General features: G+C 37.2%; 5 protein-coding genes across 13 annotated transcripts; all 5 read right to left on the bottom strand.

The window, feature by feature from the left end:
• Positions 1-108: 108 nt before the first annotated feature.
• On the bottom strand, positions 109-2,133 carry LOC125218802. The gene is made up of 2 exons (XM_048120578.1): positions 1,744-2,133; positions 109-354 (listed from the first exon to the last, which is right to left on the bottom strand). Exons 1-2 carry the CDS (start codon positions 2,017-2,019, stop codon positions 247-249), a joined length of 384 nt encoding a protein of 127 aa, XP_047976535.1. The 5' UTR covers positions 2,020-2,133; the 3' UTR covers positions 109-246.
• A 1,238-nt stretch (positions 2,134-3,371) lies between these two features.
• Positions 3,372-11,525, bottom strand: LOC125201857 (rab3 GTPase-activating protein catalytic subunit). Of its 7 annotated transcripts, none has more exons than XM_048100132.1 (23): positions 11,387-11,523; positions 10,596-10,663; positions 10,471-10,514; positions 10,330-10,393; positions 9,795-9,909; positions 9,635-9,702; positions 9,436-9,533; positions 8,595-8,766; positions 8,049-8,271; positions 7,763-7,889; positions 7,169-7,278; positions 6,915-6,995; positions 6,609-6,740; positions 6,371-6,504; positions 6,196-6,273; positions 6,020-6,105; positions 5,613-5,688; positions 5,475-5,546; positions 5,160-5,199; positions 4,568-4,824; positions 4,274-4,451; positions 3,974-4,191; positions 3,372-3,889 (listed from the first exon to the last, which is right to left on the bottom strand). In XM_048100132.1, the coding sequence occupies exons 2-23, from the start codon at positions 10,650-10,652 to the stop codon at positions 3,593-3,595; spliced, it is 2,727 nt and encodes a 908-aa protein (XP_047956089.1). In that variant the 5' UTR covers positions 10,653-10,663; positions 11,387-11,523; the 3' UTR covers positions 3,372-3,592. The 7 variants fall into 7 exon arrangements, with proteins under 7 accessions (XP_047956089.1, XP_047956092.1, XP_047956090.1 ...); XM_048100135.1 differs by having other exon boundaries at positions 7,169-7,275; XM_048100133.1 differs by having other exon boundaries at positions 10,596-10,666; positions 11,387-11,522.
• Positions 11,526-12,507: 982 nt separating this feature from the next.
• LOC125219741 (receptor-like protein 2) lies at positions 12,508-14,939 on the bottom strand. The gene has a single exon (XM_048121825.1). It carries the CDS (start codon positions 14,933-14,935, stop codon positions 12,839-12,841), a length of 2,097 nt encoding a protein of 698 aa, XP_047977782.1. The 5' UTR covers positions 14,936-14,939; the 3' UTR covers positions 12,508-12,838.
• Positions 14,940-16,014: 1,075 nt separating this feature from the next.
• Positions 16,015-18,207, bottom strand: LOC125211853 (V-type proton ATPase subunit G 1). 2 transcript variants are annotated; one of them, XM_048111805.1, is made up of 4 exons: positions 18,072-18,207; positions 17,162-17,273; positions 16,739-16,839; positions 16,015-16,448 (listed from the first exon to the last, which is right to left on the bottom strand). In XM_048111805.1, exons 2-4 carry the CDS (start codon positions 17,244-17,246, stop codon positions 16,305-16,307), a joined length of 330 nt encoding a protein of 109 aa, XP_047967762.1. In that variant the 5' UTR covers positions 17,247-17,273; positions 18,072-18,207; the 3' UTR covers positions 16,015-16,304. The 2 variants fall into 2 exon arrangements, with proteins under 2 accessions (XP_047967762.1, XP_047967753.1); XM_048111796.1 differs by having other exon boundaries at positions 17,162-17,268.
• Positions 18,208-18,701: 494 nt separating this feature from the next.
• On the bottom strand, positions 18,702-23,289 carry LOC125201716 (3-phosphoinositide-dependent protein kinase 2-like). Of its 2 annotated transcripts, XM_048099941.1 has the most exons (12): positions 22,958-23,289; positions 22,593-22,811; positions 21,367-21,547; positions 21,222-21,274; positions 21,041-21,142; positions 20,865-20,973; positions 20,700-20,778; positions 20,421-20,586; positions 19,984-20,118; positions 19,697-19,857; positions 19,276-19,498; positions 18,702-19,175 (listed from the first exon to the last, which is right to left on the bottom strand). In XM_048099941.1, exons 2-12 carry the CDS (start codon positions 22,794-22,796, stop codon positions 19,092-19,094), a joined length of 1,497 nt encoding a protein of 498 aa, XP_047955898.1. In that variant the 5' UTR covers positions 22,797-22,811; positions 22,958-23,289; the 3' UTR covers positions 18,702-19,091. The 2 variants fall into 2 exon arrangements, with proteins under 2 accessions (XP_047955898.1, XP_047955896.1); XM_048099939.1 differs by having other exon boundaries at positions 22,593-23,289.
• Between the last annotated feature and the right edge of the window lie 1,124 nt (positions 23,290-24,413).

Genomic DNA, 24,413 nt, shown 5'->3' with positions numbered 1-24,413 from the left:
GAAATGATTCATTTGCGTACGACAATTTTGGTGCAAGATTATATTTCAAGAACGAAGAATAAGAAAAGAAAGAAATACTGATAATGGAAAAACTGTAGAAAGATTTAATGAACCAAGAAAAAAAGGGGCAGCGCAGTTGTAAAAGAAAGTTGATATTTTGAGTGTATGAACTACATTTTCTTCATAGAATAGACCATGATTATGAACACCATATATCTAATCCATTTACTTGAAGGATCAAAGAGGCTAGTCTTGAGACGGGGGAGGACCATCGTCTGGCTTCTTCTGTCCCTTCCTCTCGTTCCACCTCATCCATGCCCACCTCGCAACTAAAATTCCGCCTAAAGCATAAACCTGTGACCAGCCAGACACATCAGAAGATGAACGATTGTAGATCAGCAAGCATTACGATATCAAAAACGGTTTCCTATTCTCGTTGACGCCAACTTAATTTGGTAAACAATAGTAGAAGGTAGAGATAATCACAATGTGATATCTCTAGAAAATGTGAACGTGCTCAATTATACGTTATAAAGTATCTATTCTTAGATTTTGATCCTAGGCTAATAACAAGAGGTTCAACTATACCTTAAGAAAGAATGTATTCTTTGTCAATCATAGGCTCATAGAAACAAGTTCGAATATGTTACAATAGTATGTATTTTTCTCAGATTTGATATCCCACCCCACCAAAATCACAAACAGAAAACGTATTACATTTTTCACTGCTAGATACAACACGAATCACGGTTTAGAATAGGCACAAAATCCTATGGCTATCACAATTTTACAAGAGAGAATTTGTTCCATAGATAGCATAGAATAAGCAAAAACTTGCCTATTAATCACAGTTCACGATAAACATTATAAACTGCAATCCTCCTATAACTTGGTATCTGGTCAAAGTTATGAATAAAACGACCAACTAAGCAACCGTGGCAATCAACCAACTGATCGAATTTCCATCCTACCTAACCACCTCACCAATTACAGTTTCAGTAATTCAGCAGTCGCCATAACATCCTTCAAGTTACAAGCAACCTTTTTTAAACCTTTTAATCAACTCAACAAACAAGAGATATTCAGCATATAACCTATACAATATCAAAGGAGCAAGATGAATACAGCTCCAGTCAATTCAGCAGTCTACATAACACTCTAGAAGTATCAAGCAACTTTTTTTAATTAACTCAATAAACAATATATATTCAGTATACAACTTAAAACAGAATCAAAGGAGCGAAATGAGTACAATTTCAGCCAATTCAGCAATCTACATAACATTCTAGAATTTACAAGCAACCTCATCTTTTTTTCATACAGAAGAGATATTCAGCATATAACCTTGAGAACATCAAAATGAATTCAATTACAGTTTCGGTCAATTCAGCAGTCTACAGTTTCAAGCAATTTTTTTACCTTTTCAATTAAATCAATAAACAAGAGGATATCCAGCATATAACCTATACAGAATCAAATGAGCTAGATGAATATCAATTACAGTTTCAGTTAATTCAGCAGTTTACAAGTTCCAAGCAACTCTTTTTACCTTTTAAATTAAATCAAAGGAGTAAGATGAATATCAACTACAATTTCAGTTTAATTAACTCAATAAAAAAGAGATATTCAGCCGTATCAAAGGAGCAAGACGAATATATCAAATAAATTCACACAATCATCATTCATCACATGCATCGAAACATATCTCAATCAAAATCAATTCGACCACGAACGAATCAATACCTGCCACAAAATCAACGGATTAGTAGTCCGTCCAGCTGCATCAGCCTCCGCTTCCAATTTGATCTCCTCCACGCTCTGCCGCGGAAACGTCACGAATCCTGGCTTCTTCTCCTCATCCGCCGCCGATTTCAGCGGCTCCGCTGCTTCCACGGCGTGTTCCGGCTTAGCGTCGTTTTTCTTCGGGGGGAAGGGCAGCTTAATTGAGGCGAGTAAGTTCGTGAAGAAGACTACGAAGGGGTTCTTCTGCTCCTCCGCTATGCTGTTGGAGTCTCCCATTTTTCAACGCGGGGTTTTGGAGAGAGGTTTGGTGAGCTTTTAGCTATGGCGGAGGCAACAATAGAGAGAGAGAGAGAGAGAGTGAGAAAGAAGAGGAAGCTTGTGGAATTAAAATACCTGAAACGGCGCCGTTTGTACCTCTTTTATTCAACGACTTCGGGAATTAATTTCTTCTGCATATTTATTAATTTTATTAATATTATTGCTACTAGAATTTTTTTTTAAAAATCATTGACGTAGACAAATGGCGTGTAAGTTTTGATAAAACTACAAAGTTCACTAATCCAAACATTGTATTGATAGAGATGATCAAAATTATACAATCATAATTGAGGCGTATCTTTCATACACATATATTAAAGAACCAGTATTTAGTAAATTAAGGGACCGTGAGATTTAAAAGGATGGAAACCGTTATTTTTGGAACCGTAGGCTGGTTCGGATACCAAAATTTTAGAAATGAAACTGTGAAAAACTATCGAAAAATTGTGAAAAATCGAGTCGAAACCACAAAATCCATTGAAAACTGGCGGTTCAGAACCGTGAAAGACTGTAAAAAAATCGCTGAAAAACCATTGGTTCAGAACTGGAACCAAAACCGAAACCAGCGGTTTTGAAACCAGAACCGTAACAGTGAAACATCCTCGCGGTTTGGTTCTAGCTTGACGATTTTCGAAACCGAAACCGTCAATTCCGGAACTGTGGGCATCTCTAGACTATGGAAACAAGTGAATAATGAAAATCAGATTTGATATAGGAATTAGCAAAAATTGTTTTAATAGAAAATTGTAGCCGACGAAATTTATTACTGTTGGAAATAACGAAGCATGGTTGTTAGCTAGCTGTATGCATCTCATTTTTATGTATCTCATTAATGAATATTAATTGATAATGTAGCACGTGATTATGAATTTATGAAAATATTGATTTTTGCGTAAATCTATTTAAAAATACGAGTTTATGGAAAAACAGAGTGGATATATTAATGCCAAATGGAGAAGTCAAATAAAAATCGAGAATTCGAAAAAAAAAATTGTGTTATGGAAATTAATTATCATAGTGTCGACATTTGTTCGGATCTCCACAAGACAAAAAGTTGAGTGTAAAATACAAAATTATTAATACAGTCCAATAAAATTTGAACAAAAAAGTTGGATCCCTTTAGAAGAGATATTGACGTTTCTTGACAAAAAATGCCAAATAAAAACTATGGTGTCAATATATTCCGATATTTATAGTATTATTTAAATGTGAAACAGTAAATCTAAAATTTCACTCATTTTATAAATCAAACATTCCTAAATATATTTTAAGTGAAAAACACCACACATTAAAACACAATATCCAAAATATGTACAAAAAAAACATTTTGAGCATTGAAAGGTTGAAAACACATTCTATATGCAGTCTAATAATACACAACTACCATCACCCGTATTTGATGATATCCCGACCTCAAATCTATCTTAGACGACACTCTTGTTTCTCATTCGAGAAATCAAGCCTATAACCACCCCATCCTCTCCTATAACTGTCCCATTTTTCGAAAAAATATGTATATAGCATAAGAAATTCAATCAAATGAGGCAACAGCAAGTGCAACCCCAAGATCATTCGAAGTTCCAGATACATACATTCTGTAGGTTTCTATGTCCTGTTGATGGAGCTTTGGGGATGAGGCAGCGTAGTAGCTTCCACTCGCAGGGTCACGCTTAGAGAATATGATCTCCCTTAGGATAGGCTCGTGGCCGTTGAGGAGATTGCCCATGCTCAACACTCTCCTCCATGACTGGTTTGCTGTGGGTGGAGGAAACATGCTGAGGATTAAGTCCCTGTCGTCTGACCTTATTTGTTGCTTCTTGTCGAATTCCTGGTGTATACAAACAGCATCGTTATTGAACAATGGCAGTTACCGTTCAACGAAGAGTTGGGGAGGAATCCAGTTGAAGCTTACCCTTTGGGTATCATTGTGGACATTGGCAGAGCTTGTTCCCATATTTGGGAGGTAGAAGTTGAAGCAGTCGGTGAAGATCGCTTGGCCAAGGTATGGTGATTGCAAGAATTTGACATGAAGAGATGCCGCGAGTAGAACTAACTTCTCAATGTGTTCGAAAGTAGTGGATAGCCTCCTGAGGTCCTCAAGAACTTCGGTATCAGTGGCCGTATTCTGTGCTGTATTAGGATCAGTAAATTGTTACTTCGAAGTTGCAACCGTATATAATTACATAAGCAACATGTATTAAGGGAAAGTTACCTAGGAAAATTCTGAGAACTGATGCAATGGTTATGTATAACTGTTCTATTTTTATGTTCATCTGCTTTAAATCACCGAACGAGGTCCGGTTAAGAGTGTCGGCTGCTGCTCTGAAGGCAGCACAGACCATTTCTTCCAGCAGTTGGTATGGTCTTAGAGTCTCCAGGTAATGAAGAACCTGATTTCAGGTAATAAATGTCCAACATGACTGAAGAAATCGATGAAATGGAATCTACAACTCTGTCGAAATAATAGTAAGAAAAAAGACACGATTATGATCAGTAAATGTAGAACCTTTTCTCCTTCTCTATTCGGGTCCCAAAGTGGTTTCTGTTCAGAAGCAGGCACGGCAGGGGCTTCATTCCAGATCTTTCTCCATGAGTTCCCCGGATCAGACATTCTATCCGAAAGTTTTCCACGAGGAGGCCATGAACTGGACTCAGATGCACCATTTTCCTCACTTTCATCGTTTTCCCAGTCCCGTGGTGAATGCCATCGGATAAAATCTTCGAAGACAGCATCTGGATTTGCAGCCTTGAAAGCAGACATATCTGCAGTCAGGTTACAATACATGGCATGAGAAAATGATTTTTATATATATGCGTGTGTGTAAAGCACGACATATCTATGTAGAATGCATCTTAAACACTTCAGATATGCTTTTATATCGTCAAATAGAGAACTTCTAGGGCTAGATACGAATAAATGATATGCAATGGCTTGCCAACATAGGTTTAATGTGAACAGAAATAAGAGTTCTGGAGGCTAAATCATACCAAGTGAAAGAGAATGTACAAGGATTTATTGAAAAATAAGTTTCAAGTTCAGAAGCTAGAAATACAATATTAAGTTGAATAATTCAGGCATAATAAAGAAAGTCAATCACCTGAGGCCAAAATTTCTGTTTCGAGTTGAGCAGAGAAGCTCTGCAATGACATGCACGAAACAATTGTCAGTTCACATATAAGTCTAACAAAAACGAATTAGGAACATACATAATATATTTTTCAGCAACCAAACCAGCAAAAAGTCGAATTTATTAACACCAATAGTTTCCCAATGGTCACTTTAGTGATTTGATGTGAAACGCTTACTATCAAATTGTTGATCACAAGACTAATTTCCACGAAATGACATTACAAATTAAGAGAGTCATGTTTAGACAGTGAAAATATCATATCAAATGGTAATTTTTGCTTACATATGAATCACCCAAGGCTACAGCAGCTTTCAGACGTTCTTCGTGCATGTCTTCTGTCATTGGAGGTGGTTCCTATAGTAAAGTCAGAAAGATATAAGTTTACCGTTGTTTGAGACAAAGCAGCAGAAAGTGAACTACCAGGGTGATCGGAGCACGCATAATCTTGTTTGACTTTAAGAGCATCATCGGCTTTGCCACATTAGCTGCATCATTGCTGGCATTTAGGGATGATTGTTAGCAAATGCAGAAATATGAAGTATCTATAATAACTCACTACTTGCGTTCGAGAACCAACTACCAAGAAAGCAATCTCAGAATTTATGAAGGATAATCTCGTCAATGGCTTCACTTTAAACAACTTAATAATGCAAGTACACACATTAATATAAGAGATTCAAGAACTTACACGAAACAAACATCGAGAATTTAAGACGATTGTTATCTATAAAACAAAAAAAACACATGTTGCATAATCTGCAAAAAAGGTTCTACATAGATATATTCAGTATCTTAATTACCTAAATTCTTAGTATTATCTTTTATACCTACTGTCTTTCCTGTCAGAACCTTCTTTACTAGCTCCGCGAGAAGAAGAAGAAGAAGAATTGTGCGTTGGAAACTGAAGATCTTCCTGCAGTTAAATGGATACTAAACGTAAGAAGGTGGATGGCAGCATAATAGAAAAATCACAAGGAACAAAATCAAAACAAAACAGCAAGACCTGGGAAGTCATAGTGTCATTTGCATCAACAAACTGTCCTTCTGCCTCTCTATGCTTTTGATCAATGCACACAGCAAGCTAAATATACAACGTGAGAGCTTTAAATGCTATGTCACGGGACATTAAAAAGGATAAATAGAGAGAGAGAGAGAGAGAGAGAGTCAATTGGACCAACCATGTGCAGTTTCTGGTTAATCAAACAAGTGGACAGGTCGATTGGGCCACTGGATGGCATTCTTGGTAGTGATTGTGATTCTTCCCAACACCAGCGAACCTCGCGAACGAACTCTATCCAGAGTACGGAAATTGCTAATCAAATAAACAAGATGAAGAGCAATGAGAAAATTGCGAAATGATAGGTCAGGCAAAAAACGAATACACTGTTTTACAATAAGTTCCATTAACAGAAATACCTCGTATACTACAGTTCCCAAACCAAAGAGCATGTAAACAGAACTGTGCGAAGAGTGATTCCTGCGGAGCGCCTTTAATGGATCGAGAATTTTTATGCTCAGTTGGAGAGGAATTCATCTCTGTTTCCACAGCTGCAAATTAAAGAAAATGATATTAACTAAAGAAACAATTCGGGGAGATAATGGATCTTTGAAACTAGCATTGACGAATTGAATTTTTTGAGACAAAAAGTTCAGTAAGGGACAGTTCTTATCTAAGAATCAAATAACTAAGATACAACAACAATGAGAAAAAAATGTATGCACCCTCATGAAAGAGATCTTTTAGCACACGGTCAAGAACTGTCTGTGGAGGTACAACTGCTGAAGACTTCAAAGCTTCAGAACCTGAGTTTGCAAAAACTAAATTAGAAGACATACAGTATTTTAAAAATTACTGGAAATTTAATTTTTCAACATGGTCGGAGAACATAATCAGAAGTCACTATGAGAAACTACATCATGTGTCAACAACAATTCACATTTGATACATGAACTTATGCAGTAGGAGAATTTCAAACCTGATATAAAATCCTCAATGAACTTGGCCTCTGATGACATTTCCAGTGCCTTAACTAGAAGGTGCAGCTGGGACGCAAATCCAATAGTGCTTCCACCAGAAACGTCACTGCTAAAAATGGATGAATACAAATCATTCCATTTCGTCAACAAGGATTGGAACTATTTCAGCTATGAAATATTTGATAGGAAGAAGAGAAGTTAGCTTCTCTCCCTTAGGTTAAACAGAACTATATACTTCATAAACATTGGGATTGGGACAAATATTTTGTATTTCAAACAAACTTTTACTAGGTGAGGAGTTGATGGTAATATAATTTCCAAAAAAGAGCCATGAAGAAACAGAAGTATGGAATAAGGCTAACAGAGTAGAATCAACAAATAGATAGAACGTGTAAAATATTAGTTCAAGAGTCCAAGTCCACATATATTGCCCATATAGATGTTATTCTCCTTTACTTTATGCAACACTTTCCCTTTTCCGACAGTTTAAACAAGTTGCTTGCAGCTGACAACATGGTGTGCTAAAAATAAAAAATTCTCAAAACATGATGGGGAAATTTTGAAAATCCCACATATTACAACGGTGTTCTTACAGATATTCAGATAGGCATGGACTTAAGAACCACTTATCAGCTTCTACTGGTGAGGCATTCTCTAGTTCAGCCATATCTAGTGAACTTTCAGCTGTTATCTCTAACCATATGGCAAGCAACTCAAATCCTGCATAAGAAAAATCATGGCACTTAGGAATCCAAGATATACCATCGGGTATAATGCTAATATTATGTACTGTTCTTGATAATCAGTAAAAAAGACTTTGACCAACACAAATTGGGCAACAAAAACAAATTTTTAATATAGCTAGCAGAAGTGTTTCACCGTTTACTGGGTCCTCTGCAGAATACCACTTGCTCCAAGGAAAATTGTCATCCCATTGAGCTTTCACATGATTATCAACCTCAGGATTTTCACAGGATCCTGTGATGTCAGCATCAGGATCATGAATTTCATCCTCATCATCATGGATGGGAGTTCTGTAGGTTAGCTTCATCTTAAAATGGACTTCAAAATGATTCATAGACCAGTCCACAGCAGTATAGGCCTTGGGAATATATCCAGAAAATGGATTTTTGTAAGTAAACGGCATAACAGTTAATCCCTTAGTAATTGAAGCCAATTCCCAAAAGGAAAACTGATACCAATATTGCAGTGGAACATGCTAATGCATTCGGTACACATACAACTATACAAAACAAAGCTATCAAAATAATAAGCAATTCGAGTAATTATTGAAATGCATCTGCTATGCAAATGAATACAGTCATGTTCCATGTGTGTTCCATAGATGTTAAACCCCAGAAGAGAAAAAAATTACCAGTGTGTGTGTGTGTGAGAGAGAGAGAGAGAGAGAAAGAGGGAACTCACAAATTTGGATACAAACAGCTCGTACAGTCCTTCTAAATGCATAAGCTTTACTGGAACCTGGCTGGCAATGCGGTCAGCTTCAAACCTTCTAGTGAAAACAGTTCCCATATTTTGAATACCAATATATGCTTTACGCGAAGAATCATGAACAGGAACAAAGGCAGGCCATAGGCTGCAAAGGATGAGCAATCCCAACACATATTAACAGCACTTCATTATTAGTCCTCAGTGAAAAGAAGTAAAGCAACTTATAAGTGTAAACGTGAGCACCGAACTACATTATGACCAAAGAAGATGCAAGCAAGAGGGTAGAAGGTCATGAAATCCAACATACATCAAATTTGGAAATCTGGTTGTACAAGATAAAATTACATTAACACAGTTGGGATAAGCAAATACAAATATCGGCACCTAAACTAATACTATGCAATTGTTTTCTTATTCTTCCTTACAATCTTCTAAACTGTTCCAAGAAGCTCACTCTGCTAGCTTGATTGTGTTATATTTGGTAGTAATTGAACATATTTAATACATCCTCCAGCCATTTGTCCACATTGTGAACTCCTAAGAAGTTTTTATAGGGACAATGAATAAGCCATGAGTTTCTAAAAACACTTGGCTTCTAAATGCTCTGGAAATCTCAGCCAGTAAGATTTTTATCTACATCCAATTGATCCTCAAGTTTATCGACATTCTAGATCCCTAGAGTTTTACTGTTCAGCTCACTGCCCCTCATTACCTATGCTCTTAAGACTGAGACCATTTCTTTAATTTACAAAATATACCAATGTTGGAAATGTAAGGAAGAAACACTTGAGCAAGAATACAATAGCAGTCAAACCATGAACAGTTGGACAAAGCAATCGCAACTGCACTCAAAAGTTTGCTTGCCTCTGGTGCATCAAGAACTACACCACTCGCACTTTGCGGAGCAATCACCTGACAGTTTGAGAACAATGAGCTCAGAGGTATTATCCAAAAAACAATAGTTTACACACACACATGGAAAGAGAGAGAGAGAGAGAGAGAGAGAGAGAGACCACAAACTCCTTCACCCCAAATGAAAGCTGCAGATCGTGCAATGGATGATCCCAATCAAGGGTTTTACCTGAGACGGTAAGATATCCTAGTAAGAAACGTGCTAGAGAAAAAGCGCCTTCTAAGAAGGTAAATTTTGTAGTTAAGTTTTCGTATGAGTACCATCATCAACTGTTGCAAAATAGTACTCCATGCAATAACTTTTTGTAGCATATTTGAATTCAGATTTGATCTTGTACAAATCTTTTAGCTGATTCACCTGAACAGCACCCTTTGCCTATGACCAAATAGAACAGAAGTCAATCTGCACATCAAGTGCAAATTATTTATGGATATAACCAAATGCAATTTAAAATAAAGCCAACTTGTGATATTGGTTTTCAACAGAGCCTCTCCTGAAGATTTATCAGGCAAAGCAGAAACTAATTTGACAATGACAAAGATTCAGTTTTTTACCATACCCCACAGCTACCTCAATGACATTATTTGCAGCTGTATATAGTAGGATTTGATATGGAACCATCAAGATCTTGTGACTTAACAGAAACATGATTCGAGCAACATAGCTACATATTAGCCTTCTAATTCGGTACAAATAGATAAAAGAAAGGAAAAAGAAATAAAGTTTAAGGTTGCTGCTTGACAGTATAGAAGGAGTTATCTAATTTGAACAAATCCGCCAGGGAACAAGGCTTACCAATAGGTTCTTTGGGCCATCAGCGAACCACTGTCGACAGACGGCCTCTATCTCAGAAATGAACCTAAAAGGTTATGCAGCTGTTAGCAGTGTGCTCTTTTTGAAGATAACCTAATATGTATTGCCAGTACACTGCCATACCTTTCCCATGACGAGGCAAGAGTAAAATCATCAAAATGCTCAAACTGCAGAAATTAGACAAATTCACATTTAACAATTTTGCTTGGATAAAACCATATTAGTAACAATTATAATCTAGGTCACACCTCCTCTTCATCATCATTGTCCTCCATGATGCCTTTTGAATTGTCGGCTGACTTCATATGGATAACAACTGCTGCAAAAAGCCAACTAGTAAATACAGTGATTAAAGACTTTTTTTGGAGAATAAGGATGCACTAGTAATGCTCTTATGAGATGGATACTTCAGCGATCGAAACGTCAAGAGGATCTAGTGGCTTGTTTAGATCAAGGTGAAAATTAAAACAACCAAAGAATATGAGCTTCCAAGGCCTAGGTCTCCTCAATAAGTCATACAAATGGCAGCCACTAGAATATTTAGCAAAATATATACTCCTATCTTCTTTTACAACAATCGAAGCTCAATCTATGAAGAGGAGGCACATACAATCAGGGAAAAGATGGAATCTCTCCCCTACACTTATAATCAGGCTATTGTTTGATAAATTGGGTGTCATAATGATGAAAATCGAAGCTATAGTTAGATAGCAATAGATAATTCTTCTTTTCCTCATTGCTTTATACAGAAATCTGAATGAAATGCATATCACATTTTCACATCATTGAAATTAAATCGGTCGATTTACCTAACTCAAAATACTTCGACTGTTAATGTCGAAAGTTCAACAAAATGACTTAAAACCAGATAACATTTTTCTAATAGATGCAAAAAAGCTGCAAAATTCACTTGAGAAACACCAAAACGACGCTCCAGTTGCAAATTGAGATCACATATTCAATAATCCATATTCGTATAAATCGCAATTGATAATCGATAGCAATCCGCGGAATTCGAATGAGGAACAAAAAATCGCACCTCGCCGGAGTTTGTCGTCTTCAACAAAGAGAATTGCAAGATTTTCGACTGTTACAGTTGCATTTCTGCATATTGTTCAATTGGATTTTGACTTTCTTTATTAATTCGAATTGAACGAAATTCTAAATTTAGTGAAGAATGAAAATTAATTTGATCCAAATATCCAAATAAATTTTAATATTTCGATTGAGTTCGACTCAATTCGTAATATTACATCCTCCCTCATAATCTTTTTATTAGAGCTTGCATTTTATAAAGTTATCACTTTTCATAGTGTTTGCAATTTCTATGTCATTTCAGTATTTTTTTTTTCAATATTTATGATAAAATATAATGCTATATGCTTATATATTTTACATGAGCAATGATTAGTAATTTAATTAAACTTTACCTTGAACCTGTAGTTTGCTTCATGTTTTCCAAAATTTGAGTCAATTATTTCAGATGAGGAAAAATTTCATTATGCTTCCAAGAAAAATAGTTACATTTTGTCATTTTTAACATATCCACAAAAATATTTCTATAAATTAAAATTTTCTCTCATATTTTTCTACTTTTTCTCCCATTTCTCTCATATGTATCTCACTTTTTCTCAACTTCTCTATTACTTTACTCGAGAAATTTCAGAATATGGGTCTCAATTTGCTGACCTTTCAATATTAGATACTTCGTTGACCTTTCGAAATATAGGTTCGAGGCATGCAAATTTTTCGAAACAATGGTTTTCTATTTTTTATATTTATTCTTTTCATTATTCTTATTATTTGTTTTCCAATAATTATAAATTGACCAAACCACCTTTTAAGCCAATTTCTCTAAAATTTCAATTTGCTCCCACTTTATTATTTCCACTTTTAGCCAACGGCAAACATCAATTATAATATGCTCCCAATGCAAACATCAATTATTTCTCCCACTTTAATCTCTAATCTTGAAAGGTCAGCCGAATTGAGACCCATATTTCAAAACTTTTTACTTTACACACTTTTTCCTCGTATTCTCTTTTACTTTACCAATTTATCATTAAAACCGTACGCAAATAAGACTATTTTTTTGAATGCTAGTAGTAAAAATTATTTACACATGCCCCATGATAATAAATATTGTAACAATAATCCCACTTCACAAAATCTAACACTCTGAAATAATACCCTTTCAAATAAAAAACTAAAGAAAAACACAAGATGCAATACTCGTAATAACACAATAGTACTATGTACACAAAAAAAACATTATGAGCATTGAAAGGTTGAACATCCTACACCATCACCCGTATCTGATGATATCCCGACCTCAAATTCATCTTGCACGACGCTCGTGTTTCTCGATGCAAATCCGACAAATCAACCCTACAACCACCACATCCTCCTCTCCTACAACTATCTCATTTGACAAAAAAAAGGTAGTAGAAGAAATCCAATCAAATGAGGCCAATTCATCATTGATCACTCTCTACCAACTCTTGAAAAAAACCACACCACTAACCGCAACCAATCCCACAAAATACCCCACCCCAAAAGGAATCCGAACACCACACCAAAAACTCCCACCACCTTCCTCTTCCTCCCCCGCCGCCGCCGGCCTAAAACCAACCCCGCCGCAGCTCCTATTCACCACCTCACCGCACAGCCTCGGATTCCCTTCAAACGCGCCAAATCCAAACGTCTCAAACTGCCCCCCCTTCGGAATCTCCCCCTCCAGATCATTATCCGCAACACTAAACGCCGAAAGGAAATGCAGCTTCGTCAACGACTCCGGAATCTCCCCCGTCAGCTCGTTCCCCGACATGTCGAGCTTCTCCAAATTCTCTAGCTTCGACACCGAGTCCGGAATGCCTCCGCTCAAGTTGTTGTTGCTGAGGTCCAGAATGTGGAGGAGCCTCAGCTCCCCGATCGCGGGCGGGATGATCCCGGTGAGGCTGTTGTTCCCGAGCTTCACCCCGCGGGGGAGGTTGAAGAGGCGGTTGTATTGGAGACTGTCGAATAGGAATGGCAGCGCGAGGTGGCTCAAATCCGTGCTGGAGTTGTCGGATATTAGAGCCCGAAGCTGAGTTAATTTGTGTGGTATTTCTCCGGTTAATGAGTTTTTGGTTAAGTTGAGTACGTACAAGCTGTCCATTGTCCCTATCCATTCCGGGATTGGGCCGTGGATTTTGTTGAATGAGAGGTTGAGGACTTTGAGCTTTTTTAGTTTGGAGATCCAGAACGGGATTTGGCCGGTTAGTTTGCATCCTCCTAAGGTGAGGATTTGGAGATTCTTGAACGTGTCGGGGACGAGGAGGTCGTCGTCGTCTGGCACTATTTCATCATGGAAGCATCGGGAGAGGAAGAGGACTGCGAGGTTGTGGTTGTGTTTGAGTGTGGTCAGGGCTCGGGCCGCGTTGGAGAGGAGGTTGTCAGAGAGGGAGAGGTGTGTGAGGTTTTTTAAAGAGGCCATGCATGGAGGGACTTCTCCGCTGAGCTCGTTGAACGCGAGGCGGATCGCTGTGAGGGACTTGCATAGGCAGAGGGTGTCGGGGATGGTGCCGGTGAAGGTGTTGTTTCCGAGGTCTAGGGCTTGTAGGCGTTGGAGTTTGGAGAAGTCGAGCGTGGAGATTTGGCCGTTGAGGAGGTTGTTGCGGAGGAGGAGAGTGGTGAGGTTGGTAGAGTTTGTTAGAGATGGTGGGAATGTGCCGTTGAGGTTGTTGGAGTGGAGTTGGAGTTGCTCGAGTCTCGAAAGCATCCCTATATTTTGAGGTATCGGGCCGGTTAGTTGGTTGACGTGGAGTTCTAGGATAACGAGGTTGGAGAGGCTGGCAATGGCGTCGTTGATTGGCCCGGAGAGTTGGTTGTTAGGTAGGGAGAGTTCTTGCAGACTCGTCAGGGTGTAAAGGTCGCGTGGCAGTGGACCTGAGAGGGAGTTGGAGCCTCCTCTGAGGACTAGAAGGTTTGAGCATTGGGTGATGGAAGGGGATATAGGGCCAGTGAATTGATTCGCGGAGAAATCCAAGATTTTGATGGATTGGGAGACGTTGCAGATGGACGAAGGGTTGGGGCCGGTGAAGGCGTTGTTGCTGATGTTGAAGATGGCCAAATTAGATGGTCGGAGGAGAAGGAAGGTGGGATCGAACGAGGCATTGAAGTGGTTGCTTGAGAGGTCTAGCGTGTGGATGGTGGTGGGGAGGGTGCGGTTGAGTGGGCCGGTGAGGGCGTTGAAGCTCAAGTCGAGTGTGAGGAGGCGGGGCGGGAGGGAGGGGAGGAGGCCGGCGAGGTGGTTGTGGGAGAGGTTTATATGGGCTAGGTATGGGAGGTTTGGTAGAGACAGAGAGGCGGCGGTGAGGTTTTTCCCCGGCAGCCAGAGTCGCGTGACTCGGCCGTCGGGTGTGCAAGCTATGCCTTCCCAATGGCAGCAGTTGGAGGAGGGAGACCAGTTGAGGTTGAGAGGAGGTGATTGAGAAGAAATGAATGATAGTAAAGAGTTTTGTTCTTGTTTGTCACAACTTAGTACTCTGTTTTGTGTGAGGAGGATTAGATTGAGAGAGAGGGTTAGGAGTAGCATAGGTTTGGCCATTTGATTAAATCACATTTGTGTTCCATTCATCAATTCTTGTATATCATTTATATACAAGAAGGGAGATGTATAGTACTATTGGAGTTTAATATGATAGACCATGGTAGGGTAGGATAGGGTCAAAGTTGAAAATCATGATTCCTTGGTGGAGAGGGAAATGGGATAGGTAGGTCCATCCATATAGATTTGGTTAAATCCATTTTTTGTGAACTCTACTATGTATCATTGCAAATGGCAAATATTAATATCAAGCGTAGAATGTAGACTTTATATTCATACTAAAGAAGAAGAAAAATTGGGCATTTGTTTGATGGAAGACTTGGTCCACACAATATAAAAAACAAACTCCACGCTTCAACCCCACAAGTTCTGTTTTCTGGATCCGTCACTGTCTAGACGTGCAACTATATTGTATCTAGATAGCTATAAGTCGAACATCTTACCAACTCCCATATAGACTAAACTTAAGATTCATGTTTTTAAATCCGTCACTATTTAGGCGTGCAATTATATTATATCTAAGTCGCGATAAGCCGTACATCTTACCAACTCACATGTCGACCAAGCATAGGGATTCATGTGAATTTTCATTAATGTGAATTAGGATGGAAGAGTCACGAGACGTTTATTTGTCATGTGAGAGTGATTTAAGTTAGAGATGAACTTTACTAGTTTTGGGATTATATTGCAAGTTGCGATATAGTATGATGATTAATTTTTAGCTTGTGAAGATTGAGATTCCTTTTCAACTTATTGTTTGGTAATTGGCATAATTGAGTCAACTTGACTTGGAATACACACATTCAAAACTATGAAGACTTAACTTGAAAATCTACACCAACTACAACTAATTAATCCATTAAACTGATTCATCATTCCACTAAAACATAGTTTTTCTACACTAGTTGTTTATCGTAATAAACAAGGAGGAATTAGGGTTGTTGATACAAATATATGAATTTTATTAAAAATTACTCTTTTTCCCAATATAATTGAGTCGTATTCTTGTTTAATTATCTTGTCACTATTTAGGAGTCCAATCTTTCAAAATATAAGGGCCTTTGTATTTCAAACTAGGATAGAGATAAAACATAGTACATATATTATTTCATCGGGTGTAACATCTACGAGACCCATTATTCGACGCCAAACCTCACAACGACACCAAATCCGAACTCAAATTTCACACTCTACAACAAGCCTCGTTGCAATTTAATTTAGCACAAACAATTTATTGGTTCAATATCTCAATATAGCCCAGTAAAGAGACAAAGAATGACACTATTCATAGTAATAGAAAATGATGGAAACGAGTCTTCTTCAAGAAATGGGCAAGAACTGCACCAATAGAACAAGCTCGAACACGAGCTTAGTTCTTCACGGTTGTCACGTGCCTTAGAAGCATGGAGACAATGTCATGAGAAATTCTTGAAGCCTCTGTTTTCAGATGATCGATCTTTGCATCAGTTTCTTGCTCAAGGCGCTTCACATTGGCACCTGAGTCTCCACTGCTCTGTAAAAACACGAAAAAGTTCAATCTCATGTGATTAGAGACTCTAGAGCTCGGACCAGATGGTCGATTGCAAGAGTTTGCTCTGTCATAGAAGAACTCAGAATAGAATATAAACTGATTAAGCAGGAACAATCTGACAAAAACATGCTTCTTGAAATGAATAAGATGAGGAAAAAACAAGTGCGTTGGAAATATCGTCTTGGAGCATAAGACGTCGTAAATTAGACATGTTAAAATAACAGGCAAATAATTCAATAGTGTTCCCATCAAACTACCCTATAAACCCTCACCTCCTCAACCTTATTCTGAAAGTCCGCCTCCATTTGAGCACGGAATTCAGCAATTTCCTTCTCGGCCTCTTCTTTTGCCTGCTTCAGCCTAGCTTGTTTTGCTGCACACGAAGGCCGGGTTATGTTCAAATCACTCGTTCCAAGCTTAAGTAGTGTATCTTTCACACACTAATACAAATTGCTAACTATACATATATGACACATTTTAAATGTAGGAACTTATACGCTACTTTCTTCCAACTAAACTCTAGGTTGTAATGCATATCCGCCAAATGCCAAAGATCAACTTTCAGCACTCGGCACAACCAGAAAGAGCTCAAAAGTTGAAACTAGATTCACTAACCAATATCCAGAATTTATAAGACAGCAGAGTCAGACTGCTTGAGCAATACATCTTCGACAAAAAGGTTAATGAGTTCTCACCAGTTCTAGCAGTATTCACAATGTGCTGAGCTTCTTGCTCTGCAGATAACAAGAGCTGAATCCCGTTCTGGCTACTGCTGGCCATAATTACAGAACTTCAAGAAAGGCTGCACTGACAAAGAGAAGCACGTTAATGCATATCAAGTAACACAAAATCCGTCATGTTAATATTTGCTTCCAACATCGACAAGAATATCCGAGCTCTAAACAACTACAAGGTCCGCTACCACTAGGAAGAAGCAACACAAAAACTCGAAATCCAATATGGTAACATTCGCTTCCAACATCGACAAAAATATGATAATACTCTATACAACTCCAAGGCCCGCTACCACCAGGAAGAAGCAACACTAAAACTCAAAGTCCGACATGGCAACATCTTCTTCCAACATCGACAAGAATATGGTACTCTACACAACTACAGGGTCCAAGCGTGTTTACATAATTCATCACCAAGCTAACCTACACTACAGATTTTGATAAACACTCTTTAAGCTCAGACTACCAACAAATTCAACTGCTAAGAAGAGCCATTAATCCCATCCCCAATCTGGATTGAATTGCCATCTCTAAGGAAGCCCCATCACAAAGCTCAGATCTTATCCAATGCAATCTTATCCTAGTTAGCATTCTCTAACCCATCACAAAGCTCAGATCATAAACCCTAGATGTGATCCAACACGAGATTCTAGATTTCACCAGTTTTTTCCACCCGTTTACAATTGGATTTTAGGAGAAACAAGTTCAATTATCCCTTGAGCAATTCATGATTTTGGTAAATCAAGTTACACAGCATAGATTGTAAATGTGCAATTTCAATAACAAAAAGGGACTGGATCCGATCCTAGAACAAAATTTGAGAATATACTACTTTAAAAGGAGAATCTAACTTTCCATAGTAAGTATATACCTGCGTAGGGAAGATCGTCGTCGAAGATAGTGAGCTGAAGCAGCAAAAACTGATTGATAGAGAATGAAAGTGGAGAAACAGAGAGATTTTGAGTTGATGAGTAGAAACAGAGTTTTGAAGAACATGGGAGCTTGACCTACCAAAGAAAAAAAATCTCTAAATATTTTCTTCATTCATTTATTTATTTGTATTAGCAAATTGTTGAAAAACTTACGAAATTTGGTCAAACTATTGTTCGTCTCGCAAATTCCTCGAGATTGAGTAACTCGATACTGTCTATTCATATAGAAACAGCATCATTTGATTGAAAAACATCAACACTATATTATATGTTGGCAACCGATTTTATTCACCGTGAGATAATCAAGAATATGGCAAAACTTCATAGTTTTCTCGGGTGATTTTTAAACTTGCATAGCACGGACCAACATTTAACCAAAATTCATAATTTTTTCAGCAATTTACCGTTCAATTGCCATGATTGCCCCTAAGTTTGTACTAGATTATTTTAGAAAAACGTTACTAAACTTATTGTAAAATTACAATTTTATTAAACTAAAAAAAAATCCTGCGAATTCAAGTAAATTACCGTTAACAGCTGTAATTAAAATCTTAAAACAAACCCTCAAATTAAACCCAATAAATTCTCTCATACAAATTTAAATGAATCAAATGTTTTTCTGTTCTTTTACACTTCATAGTCTGTAGATTTCATCAACCAAATATGAAGTACAATGACGAACTAAAATCAAAGCAAAAAATGAAATGACATTTGAAATGGGAGATTAATTCTGAGCAAACTATTTTTTGCAGCAAAACTGGTGGATAACACATCCATGAGAGCATCATCAATTCATCTTAAACAGCTAGAACAACAACTATCCTCGAATGAAAGCTTCCAAACGGAGCAGCATCCGAAACTATTCCCGGGTCGTCTCAAGTTTTCTTTTTTCGACTTTGTGTTCTACCATTGTGTCATAAGTATATCCAGAAGTATGTGTTGTCGCGCCAGTAAGCAATTTACCGGTTTTGAAGGGCCTCGATCGCCTTCTTCCACTGCGCTGCTCGTTGCTTCGCATCATCGAAGCACATGACCTTCTTCGGCTGTATCAAGATACAATTTTTTTCATTACATAAGGATGTATTCATGCTATTATGCCATAAAATCAAGTCTCAGCATTATAAAAGAAGAAGGGAGACTAACCGTGCAAATCTTGAAATTCGAAGGGCTTATAACTTGAACGTTCAGCTCGGCAGGATTGTCCGACCATATGATGTTTCCTCGGACCTCCAGTTTCGCTGGGTCGACATAGATCAATTTAGGTTTATTCGTAAGGATGAGCTGCACTTTCTTGCTACTTAACTTCTGCAGTTTCTTGACCATCGAGATCATAAGAACCGACTCGCCCGGCTCAAGAAACTGTTGCCTGTCAAACAAACAAAAAAATCAACGAAGAACGGAAGATGCAATCTATCTTCGAATTGAGCTGAACGTTCTAGACAAATTGTCGTGCAACGGATTTACATGTAGAGTAGCACGAATAGCACTCACGTGATTCATCTACGAAGTAAAATGATCCAAAGGTCTCAACTTTTTTAAACAAAAAACAACTCTCGGGACTAACCATTTTGAGTCAAATGAATCGATTGAAGCAAGTCTATTGATGCTACCGGTGTCAGAGGCAGAAGCAACTGCAGCACTTCCATCACATGTTTTCACCGAACCATCCCCAACGTGTGTGGGATTCCACGAAGAATCGTGATCTTCACATCCAGGAGACTGAGCCTGGACAATATTTTTGAAATTTCAACAAGGCAGCAAGAGTTTATGAAATTTCACATGTTTCTTGAAACCTCAATTTTCAAGGAAAAGAACTCTATAGAAAACGAAACGAAATAGAAAGGATATTACCGCTGGGTCTAAAGCTAGTTGAGGTGGGTTCACATCCCTCAAATTTATCCAATCAATGCCCTTAAAAAAGGGATGGGCTTTCAGAGCTAGATAGCCATTGGGTCCCGCCCCCAGCCTCTGACTCGGGTCAATATCCTGCATCGGAAAACACACCAGTAAACAAATGAGAGACAGATTTTCTGCTAAAAATGTAAATGGTTAGACGAGGCAAACATCGTATGAATCAACGTGCAGATAGCGCATCGATCCTTTTATACTAGCACGTGGAATATTTTCGTGAAAGCATCAGAAACCGATATTAAGTCCATATTGAGAGCTGTCTAGTTCACATATTAAGCGAAAATGAATGATTCTGATGCGAATTTGCAAAAGAAAAGTTGAAAAGTAGGTATGAAACAGAGAGGAAACAAATAGCAATGAGGTTTAGTATTTCTTGCCAATAATTTATCAATCAGATCCTGAGCTGCTTCCGAAAAGTAATTTGGAAATCTGATGTCTCTGGCGACAATTCTTTGGAATATAAGCCATTCACTGGCATCCTTGAAAGGAGACGTCCCCGAAAGCATTTGGTACAACGTACACCCAAGGGCCCACAGATCATTCCTGGTCGTACGCATTTCAAATGAGCACCGGGTCATGACTGATGAAAAGAATAATACAAGTTCGAACACAACAAGAAAAGAAAAAAAAACTCGATAAATAACACAACTTCATACCCAAAAGTTGCCGGAGATGAATTTAAAACTTCCGGAGGTACATAGGCGGCTGTTCCCACGAAGGTACATGCTTTATCATCTGAATACATTAAAAAGAATAAACAATGATTATTCGGAATTCACCTAATTCATATAAGCAGCAAAATAATAGTATTACAGACTGACCCGATGCTGCGTTTGGAAGGACAGTTATCTGGCTGCCTTGCATAGGCTTTACGCTACCAAAATCTGCGACTTTGATGTGGCCGTCTTCAGTGAGCAGCAGATTCTCCGGCTGCCGTCTATAAACTATTAGCATTGCTAAGTATAACAAGGTAACAATTTTGAAGGAGACAAAATACCTTAATATCTCGATGTATCAAGCCCATACTGTGGATATATTCGAGAGCATCCACCACTTCAGCTGCATAGAAACGAGCATCTTCCTCCGATAGACGGCCCTTCTGCAGCCCAACCAACGATGATACTTCAGAAGGAGAAATCACTAGGAAAAACCGATGTTTTTGTGAAAAGTCTATTTACCCTCGTTATTTGATCAAAAAGTTCTCCGCCTTCACAAGATTCGAGCGCCATGTCTACAGAACATAATTAAAACAGGAACCTCAAATTACGCTCGTGAACCAAGAAAATAAAAGGAGTGTATGGCATTGTCACGAGTAATACTCACAGAGCGAGAAATTATCTTGAAATGTGAAAAATAATCGCACTACACCGGGATGATCTAACTGGTCCAAAACAATGCGCTCCAATTTTACATAAGCCGTTTTGTTTTCTTTCGTAATGAACTTTTTGTCCATGATCTTCATAGCATAGATCTTTCCTGTGTCTTTCTTCTTGGCTCTGACAACCTGTCGATAATAAATCAAATGTGAAACAAGCATCGCCTGCATTACACACATAAAAACTAATACTTTCCATCAGAAATTTGGGATGACACCACAGAATCACTCTGAACTGCTCAAGCGGGAAGAAATCAAGTTTGATAGCTTAAATCTATGAAGAAACGAGCTAGTAGAAGCTTTACTATATAGCTTGTGAAAAGCTTCTACAGAATCAATAACCAACTGATGAAAAGGGAAACAAGCACCAAATTCTCGATGTCGATAGCACATTAGGTTCGATTTAGAATTACAGTTTCCTCCACAAGTTCCTCATACTTCAACTAAAACCAGAAACATACACCATAATATCTGTAGATAGAGTTTTCAGGAAGATTTAACATCTCATCCATCGATTTTTAACCATCCGATTATTATAAATTTCCAGCATTCAAAGAATTCATCGACTTAACAACCAGTTCAAAAATTCACAGCTCTCATTATTAGAAATGAAGCATTGATTATATTCTTGTGATCTAACTTAGAAGAAACTACAACAGAATAAAGGTTTGATATTGCGAAATTCCAAAGCACCTTCAAAGAACAGGCACTCAAAGGAATCAAGAAAAGAGCCAAGGAACAACAAGAAACATTAAACTCAATGGAATCAATATCAATTCAAACAATGCATCAAAACAACATGAATCCACACAATCAAGAAATAAGAGAGGAAAAACAAAGAAGAATACACCTTTGAATAGTAACCAACACCATAAATCTTGTTGTCTTGTGCTATAACTGAGAGAAACATTATATAAATAGAAACACCACAAAAAGGTTCGATTTTTCGAAATTCCAAAGCACCTTCTGCTCCTCTAATTACAAAGAACACGCACTCAAAGGAAATCAAGAAAAAAAAAAGACAAGAAACATCAATTTCAATGGAATCAATATCAATTCAAACAATGCATCAAATCAACACATGAATCGACACAATCAGCAGCAACATACACAGAAAAGCAAAAAAAACTGGAAAACAAAAATAACACAGAAATGAAAAGGGGGAAGAATAGACCTTCGAATAGGAACCAACACCATAAATCTTGCCCAATTCAAAATCTTGAATGCTGAAATTCTCCTGTGGAGCTCTGAATGAAAAAACCTTAGATCTCTGAGAATCATCATTCCCACCATCATTGTTGGAAGAAGAACTGCTGCTCTCAATCCTCAGCTTCGAATCAAATTCCTTCTCCATTGTTGGATTAACGGTTGCCAACATAATTTTCCCCCAAAACTACATGCAAAACAACACAAAACACCTAATTCCCCTTTAAAAAAGCAATCTTTCTCTCTCTAGAGACAAAAAAATGAAATCTTGAGACAAGAGCTGGATGTATTTTTTCAATGAAAGTGAAGACCGTTGAATAGCAGAGAAACAACCTGAGGAAACTACCCATCAAACATCAGATTAGATTCTCCACAAATATTCCCTCTTTTCTCTGTTTCAGACAGCAATCTGATAAAGCCACCATTTCAAATGAGACCCCAGAAAAGCAAATGATTCCTTACACAAATTTGTGATTGAATACATATACAATTGCAATTCCCCCCTTTTTATTCTTTGGTTTTTGTATGCAAGTATGAAAATGTGATGTCTGAAAAAGGTATGAACTTTGTGAATCTTTCAAGGCCTTGTAAAGGAAAAGCTTCGGATTAGGATGAATGGAAAACTACATGAAAATGAAAAAAATAATATTAAAACAAATCAAAATCATTGGCAGATGAAGCCTCCTAATTCTTGAACCATTGTAAATTTTTATTAAAACATTATATGATTCCATTATTTTAGGAGAATCGTTTTTCTACATCTTTTTCTTTTTGAAAAAGTAAATAAAGTTTGCATCTCAATTCCATTTCCATTTCCATTTCATAGGTTTAAATGAGATGTTGCACGGGTATAAAATGAATAAATATTCTCTTTTTTTACTAACTCATAAATGTGTGTATTTTTACTATATTTAGAACTGAATTAGTTTTGAGTTTCATTGCAGAATTAAATTAACCACGTGTTTTTAATGTCAAATATCAATTTTAATGTAAATTAGAAGAAAACAAAATCTTCCTTTATAAAGCATTGAAAGAAAAATCATCCTTTAATCGATGATAATGGAAAATGTGTCGATGATTTAGTTTAATTTTTATTATTTACAGGATTATCAGTTTACATACCAATTTCTAAAGATTAAAAAACTCTTAAGTGTTGAGATTCAATCAAATGCATATATGGACTTATGGAGTAGTACATCAATTAATAATAAAGGAAATTAATTTTAAAAAGATATCATTCGGCCTATTTTTTATGCTAAAATTAGTTTTGTCATTAAGCTCTTAGATTTCTTTCCAACTTCGTGTTGAACACCCAATTTTAAAATTTTTTGTCCCATCATCATATAAACCTTTTTTAAATACTATTCTAAACGATATTATTGAGTGAATTTAATGACTTCAATAAGTTATACAGTAAAGTAAAATTCATTGGATAGTAAATGCAACAAGAATAAAGTGTATTATAGTAAGACTCAAAATACAACCACTTCTTACAACCACAACAAATATAATACTCCGAGTATAATATAATATAATATTATTACACTAGGATAGTGATAAAATGCAAACTTATATATTGTATAAACTCAAAACTCCTCAACACAGTTTAACATTATTTCAATACAATATTAGTGTAAAATTTTAAGATTTTAATATCAACACAATATCAACACAACATCAATCATTAACTACCGTTGAAATTCTGTTGACATTTTCATGTTTATGTTTTTTTGTGATCTGTTGACGTTTTTCAATGGTACAGATCATAGTTTTTAGTTTGTACAATATT

This window comes from Salvia hispanica, chromosome 1 (assembly GCF_023119035.1).
Source record: "Salvia hispanica cultivar TCC Black 2014 chromosome 1, UniMelb_Shisp_WGS_1.0, whole genome shotgun sequence".
NCBI classification, from domain to species: Eukaryota; Viridiplantae; Streptophyta; class Magnoliopsida; order Lamiales; family Lamiaceae; genus Salvia; species Salvia hispanica.
The sequence above is the reverse complement of the archived record's forward strand: the minus strand, read 5'-3'. Positions and strand labels throughout refer to the sequence as shown.